The 7,858-nt window shown below is 32.6% G+C and overlaps 1 protein-coding gene across 1 annotated transcript; it reads left to right on the forward strand.

Moving 5' to 3' along the window:
* The first annotated feature begins 2,648 nt into the window (after nucleotides 1-2,648).
* LOC114040549 (olfactory receptor 10AG1-like) lies at nucleotides 2,649-3,718 on the forward strand. Its single transcript, XM_027858665.1, has 2 exons — nucleotides 2,649-2,657; nucleotides 2,786-3,718. Exons 1-2 carry the CDS (start codon nucleotides 2,649-2,651, stop codon nucleotides 3,716-3,718), a joined length of 942 nt encoding a protein of 313 aa, XP_027714466.1.
* The last annotated feature ends 4,140 nt before the right edge of the window (nucleotides 3,719-7,858 follow it).

Genomic DNA, 7,858 nt, shown 5'->3' on the forward strand with positions numbered 1-7,858 from the left:
GTGTATATGTATATATAAGCATATGTATATGTATATATATTTCCATAAGAAATAAGTGGAATTATTAGTGATATTCTCTGATAATAGAAAATGGAAATATGTCTGAATTTTTCAAATGTTCTTTTTTCAATATTCTTTGCTATGGAGATTTACCATTGAAAAGAGCAGATAAATGGCCAATAGACAGTCGAAACTGACTATTAAGAGGGGCATAGAAACTGAATATAGTCAGTGATAAGTTGGAGCTAGAAGGAATAATAGTATCATTTCCCCAGGTTACAATACGTATTGCTTTTTTGTGATTAGTAAGTAATAATACACTTTATTTCTGAAGGAGCTTGTAGACATCAGGGATAATGAAATACTTAAGACAATCAAATGTTATCTCTATTTTGAAAGTGGGGAAGAGGATGGAATTTGTATACTAGATGTTGGTAAACTCAACTTTAATTTCTGGGGAAAATGTGGGGCATGTTATTAAAATATGTATGAAACATATTTTAAATAAAGTTTCATTTTCATATGTATTAAAATATGTATGAAACATATTTTAAATAAAGTTTCATTTTCCAACAGATGGAATAGTTTCATTTCAAAGGGGTTCTAATTAACTAACTTATTTTTAATTGATGTGATAAGTCAATTAGTAGATGAGCGACATGCAATGGGTAGAATTTACTTACATTTAACAAAAAATTTGAAAAACTTTCAATGTATCACATTTAGATATTCTCCCTAAAGAGGTTAAAAAAATTGGCATAAACCCAATGTATTCAATCTTCCCATAAAAGCCCTTTCACAAAGAACTCCTTTCTGTACTCACAAAATACTATATTGTTATAGAAGAAGAAGAACAGGATAGTGACTTGAAGAGGGTGGTTTCTTCTGAAATTAATCTAATGATGATGATGACATTATTATTAGCTGCTAATGCTGCTTATTTCGTTTGATAATTTTCAAAATGTTTTTAGTTATACTGTTTGAAATAATCTTGACATTAACTTTTGGGGCAGGCAGGTTTGGTAATATTCACACAGCACACAAAAGCATGCTGGATCACAGAAAATTATATGTTTTAGCCCTGGCTACATAATTTCTGTGTGTTAGAGCCAAAAGTAGAATTCAAGGTCAGTCAACTTCTTCTTCCAACACATAACTGTATATTGCATCTCCACTCATTAGTAGAAGAATTGAAAATATGAGTATAAACAAAGGCAGTAATGATATTGGTATATTTGTTGGTCTAGGTTTATCGATCTAAAGATAGAAAGGATCTCAGAGGTCACCCCTCACATTACAGATGAGGGAAATGAAGCCCAGAAATATTGGCAGTTACTAATTGCAACATAGGTAATAAGATAAGTGTTGAAATTTGAATCTATCTTTTGAAACTATAGCCCATGTTTCTTCTGTTGTAACATGTTTCCATATTGAACAATCCAAGCTGGCTGAAGAGGTGGTATATTGGGTTCAGGAGTATTTTATGGTTCACATAATTTGGCCTAGTATTTCAATCAATTGTATTAGTCTTCTTGGCACCTATCATTCTAAAAGAACCTAGAAACCTCCTAATACTATCCCATCACCAACACCCTCTACATGGAATACTTATGCCTGGGGTATGTTCTAGTTCATGCTTAAATTTAAACATATGAAATATTATATTTACCAATTTGCCTATCTCATTTTTCCAGTAAACATATTTCAGGCAGATATTGCAGTGGGAATGAGATGATCAATATTCCATAACAATGTGTGAAAGGGGAATATAGCCTGGTGAATGAAAAGATAGTAAAATGGGGTAACCTCTTACCCCTACTAAATAAATCTCTGAATTTGGAAATTTAAGCATCAGTTAATTGGGGAGATTTTAGGTAACATATCTTCCTGAAGTTATGTGACAGAATAAATTCATTCCATCTAACAAATTTTATTGAGCAGCTACTATGTGTAGGACACAGTTCAAGAGAGACAAAATTCTATAAGACATGACTTTTGCCCTTACAATGTTTAGAACACACTAGGAGGCACAAATATACATGTGGGAAAGAACACTCAGGTTAAGCAGAGTGTGTTTCCTAATTAACAAGTGTCTGGTATGGATCCTGTAATAATCATTCAAGTAATGGAGGAAATATAAAGGCTGATAATGGAGGGAAAGTTCTACACAGAAGAATGAGAGGAAGTAACTTGGCCCTTAAAACAATAGTAGCATTCTGATAACTGAGAAGATTGGAGAAATGTGAAAATAACATGAGCAAAGGTAGACAGACTGAAAGGTACAAAGCAGTAAAGAAGTCTCAGCTGGGATAGTTTAAAATGTCTTTTTTTTCTATCCCATAACTTCCATGAAGGTCACTATTCCTGCTGTTAGGAGATCGTCATCTTAGGGAAAAAAAAAGAAATATTAGGTATGGTGTTAAATGCTGTTCCTGTTGGTACTGAGATTAAGGATGATTTTATAGTTGTACCAGACGTATTTACCTAGTTGCATATTTAATCTAAATATCCAAGAAAAATAATCATAACATTTTAGTACGGTTCTTGGCAGATAGGAAGCTCTTCATAATCACTTAGAGAGTGATAGTGACTTTTTTCCCCCAAAAAAAGAATATTTTGAAAGATATTATAGAATGTTAGGGAGCAAAATGAAAACAGTATGTTAAACATCAGAGGAATATTGGATCACAACATCCAACCTTTTCTTCTTTGCTGAAAAGGAAACTGAGACCATAGAAGGAAGGTCATTGGCTACTTCTCAATTCATTGTTTCTTCAGGTAGAAGACAGATACAATGGCAAGGGACAATCTCACAGTTGTGGTGGAATTCATTCTTCTGGGATTTTCTGATCTTCCCAAACTCCAAGGATTTCTCTTTGCAATTTTCTTAAGCATCTATATAAGTATATTGACAGGAAATGGTCTCCTCATTGTCATAACCAAGATTGATCCAGCTCTCCAAACACCAATGTATTTTTTCCTTGGGAACTTTTCCTTCTTGGAAATCTGTTACACATCAGTCACTCTCCCTAGAATGCTGGCAGATCTCTGGACCCAGAAGAGAACTATTTCGTTCTTAGCCTGTGCTGTACAAACTTGCTTCCTTTATATCCTGGGAGTGGCAGAGTGCTTGCTCCTGGCTGTGATGGCTTATGACCGTTATGTGGCCATCTGTAAGCCTCTCTACTATCCTCTCATCATGAATCGTCGGGTATGTATCCAACTGGTAATGGCATCCTGGATGATTGGGGTCCCAGTACTGGTAGAGGAGACATATCAGATTTTCTGTCTGAACTTTTGTGGTCCAAACAAATTAAATCACATTTTCTGTGATGTCCCACCATTACTGGAGTTGGTCTGTGGGGACACATATAAAAGAGAGATCTCTGTCCATGTTGCTGCATTGGTATTTGTCGTAACTCCCTTTCTGTTGATACTCTCATCCTATGTCAAAATCATAACCACCATCCTGAGACTCCCTTCGACCTCAGGGAGATCCAAAGCTTTTTCCACCTGCTTCTCTCACCTTATGGTTGTGGGCTTATTCTACGGGTCTGGAAGTGTTGTGTATTTGCAGCCAAAATCCAATCACTCAGCAGGATCAGTAAAAGTGTTTGCTCTTTTCTATACCACTGTGACCCCAATGTTCAACCCCTTGATATATAGCCTGAGAAATAAGGATGTTATTGCTGCAGTGAGAAAACTATTTCCTAAGTAAATCAGGTCATAGAGCCATGAGCAAAAAGCAAAATATATAAACTTTGGTTTTCTTCTATTTTATTCCACAATTCTTACAAAAAATACACATCTGATCATTTTTTTTCCATTTCAATGAAAATGTACGTAAATGAGAGCCAATCAAGAGATTATACTTGAAAATACAAGACATCTGCCTAAAGTTTCTATTTTTTTTTTACTAGATTGTGAAAGAGCTGAACAAATTGCTATTGCTGAAATTCTGGCAAATATCAACAGATACCCTGAGTCCAATCATATTATGATTTCTACTACTTTCCTAATATCACGTCAACTTACCCCTTATAAAAAAAAGGTCAATTTAACTGTGTTTGAGAGAGAGAGAGAGACAGACAGACAGGGATACAGACAGAGAGACAGAGATTCAGCCAGATATGTAGGCAGAAACAAAGAATGACAGGGTTAGAAAAATTAAAAAAAAATAGAGATAGCGAGAAAGGGAACAGAAATAGAAAGATTTCTTTGCTTACTAGAGTAAATAAAGGAATCTTGAAGATTTTAAAATTTTATATGCTTTCACCATAGTGCTAGTTAGTTGTCTTATTAGCCTAATTATGCTCTTTTAGAGCAAATCACTCTATCTCTTCATTTAAATGTTCTCTTTCCACATGGTTTAAAATATTCTGAAATAGAGGAAAGGTTTGCCTCCTGTAAGTGTATTCTGGATCTCTTGACAGTCTATAAAACTCAGAAGACATAGTGTCAAATGAGAAAACATTTTATCCAAATATCAAGAAATAAGAATGAATGGCTCTATGAGTATGATTGATGGCATAATCGTTTCTTCATATTTACAATATAAATTCATTGAATGATAAATTTATAAGATAGTATGCAGGCTATTTACTATAATTTGAACTGGAAAGAACTCCTCCACTGATGATGAAAGTTCCTTTATTCACAACCATGTTCAGTTAGTAGTTCCAGTGGGATCTGTAGTCAAGTGCAACCCCAGGTTGAATTTTCCTTTCTCCTTTTTCCCATTTTCCTTCTAAATAGTTCCTTTTGTTATGAGATTTCTTCTTTATGTCAAGCTTAAAGTTGCTTCTTTGTAATTCTGACCCTTTCTTTATCCATAATACTATCTAGGGTCAATCCAAATGCATCCATAACCCTCTGTCCCTCATGTATAAGAACTTCAAATTCATGAAAACAACTCTCACTCATCCTTTCAGTCTTCCCTATTTTAACCTCCCCAAGTTTCTTAAATCACTAATTTTCAATTCTATGGCAGAAATTATGCAGTCAAAGCTTTCAATAGCTTTTATTGCCATAACATTTCACTATTGATAGTAAATTTGAAGACAATAAAACTATTTAGATATTTCTCTATCTCATTTGCTTAATAATCACTATCTGCTATCTAATCACTTCTCAAAAAAATCACAAATACTGTACATATTTTTGAACCAAAGACCAAGTTTTAAATGTACTCTAATATTTTATTATTGGCTGAAATTCTAATCTTAATACCTCTTCTGCTTTTCCTGTTGGATCTGCTCATTTCACCCACTACTTGTTAGGACACTGTAAAGACTCTCATTTGGAACCAGATGAGGTGATCTGACTCCTCCAGCACTTGACCTCCTCTTACTAGCTTTGTTTGATGTAAGGTTGCAATCAGAATAAATACCATGTGTTTTAATTTTTTTACAAAAAACGATGTTTGAAATTATAGGCAAGATAGTACTATGAGTTCATTTTAAATATGATTACTTACCTATCTATTTAACTACCTATCTATGCACACATACATACATACACACACAGATATATATATATATGTTTCTAGCAATAGACAGAGATATAGATTGAGAGATAGAAATGGAAATAGAGATAGAGATAAAGAAAGAGATAGGGATAAATTTGCTAAAGTCAAATAAGAAACCAGGAAGCTTTTCAAAAGTTCACATTCCATCACCATAATAGTAATATGGTACTTTGATTATTATTTTAGTTTTTAAAGAGCAAATCAATGTATCTATATATCTAGTTATATAGGTGTATGTGTATGTACGTGCATGCAAACATATGTACATACTCACAACATATGTATATGCGTGTATATAAATACACTTACACATAGCATTTGTGTGTATAGGGGTATCCAGGTGGTCCAGTGGACAGAGTGCCAAGCCTGGAGTCAGAAAGACTCATCTTGAGAGTTTAAACCCAGCCTCAGACATTTACCATCTGTGTGACCCTGAACAAGTCACTTAACCCAGTCTGCCTCAGTTTCCTCATCTGTTAAATGAGGTGGAGAAGGAAATATTAAACCACTCCAGTATCTTTGCCAAGAAAGCTCAAATGGGGCCACAGAGAGTTAGATTTGACTCACCTGAATAACTAATAAATTAAATAAATAAATATATATATATATTTATATAGGTATGTGTATATATGTGTATATGTGGGTATATAAAGATATGAATTTTCTTTAAAAGAGCATAGCCATATGTATGCGCCTATATAAAGTCATATATGTGCGTATTTATGTGTATATAAGATATATGTGCGTGTGCATACACACATACATACATATACACACTGAGCTATATACACACTGTTGTTACAACTGTTCCATTGTTCAGTTGTTTCTGACTCTTTGTGACCTCATGGACTTGTCCACAGGGATTTCTTGGCAAAGATACTGGAGTGGTTTGACGTTTCTTTCTCCATTGTGCCCACATTTAACATATGAGGATCTGAGGCAAATGGGTTTTAAGTGATTTGCCCAGGCTCATACAGTTAATAACTGTCTGAGGTCATATTTCAACTCATTTCTTCCCATCTATAGGCTCAGGGTTCTATACATTTCACCAAGCAGCTAACACTGATATGTATATATGCATAATATTTGTACGTGTCAACATGAATGTATATTTAAATGCATATATACATGTGCACATACATTATATGTATTTATAATCATGTACGCATACATACATAAAAACACACAGTTTGCATATAAGCATATATACACTAGATATAATATGTATTATATATATTATATTACATATATCGAAATTTATATTATATATACACAATGAACTTGTGTATATATATATAGACATACATATACATATACACCTCTCTCTGTATATATGTATATATGTTGGTATGTATATACACACACATATACAAATCTACATGCATACGCATGTGTATGAACACACATAATAAGATATGCAACACATTACACATTCATTTATATCTAGATAGGTGAATTTACTCTGCATAAACTGCACATAATCAAATACACCTAAATTAGGTTTGCATGTACACATAAATGTATATATTCACATAGATTCATACATATATAGTATATTATATGGAGAATACATAGTTAAAATATTTAATACACTCTAAAAACTGTGTGTTATATATTTAGAGTGCTGCACATAAATCATATATAGTATGTCATATATAACACATACAGCAAAATATATACACGTATATGTCTATATGCATGTCTGTATATTTATATGCATATATGAACATATGCATATGTCTTTGCTCATATAACTATGTGTGCATAAGATGATTGTGGTATATTGTTATTGTATATATGTAGACATTTGTGTATATATGAATATTTATTTTGTATTCACATACATTTAACATTATATATGTTTTTATATATATATATATCACTCTATATACCATATACTAAATATATTTCTTATACACATTTGTGTTCCATGTTATACTATAGATATGTGTAGGTATGAAAACATAACATATACTTATGCTAAAATCTACACTATATTTCTGTATAGTGCTCATGTATTATATATATATACACACATATATACATATACATACACTTATACACATACACATATTCATACATACATACACATACATACACATACACACGCACACACATACATACACATACATCTATACACATATGTCTATACATGTATGCATGTATACACACATACACACAAATATGTACGCAAACATATGCACATACATATATAAACATATATGTATACATACATATATGTATATATACATGTATAAATATATATACATGTATATATGTATATATATATACAATTTCAAATACTATGTGTATATATATGTATATATGTGT

Source organism: Vombatus ursinus, unplaced genomic scaffold, assembly GCF_900497805.2.
Source record: "Vombatus ursinus unplaced genomic scaffold, bare-nosed wombat genome assembly UNPS02013528.1, whole genome shotgun sequence".
Classification (NCBI taxonomy): Eukaryota; Metazoa; Chordata; class Mammalia; order Diprotodontia; family Vombatidae; genus Vombatus; species Vombatus ursinus.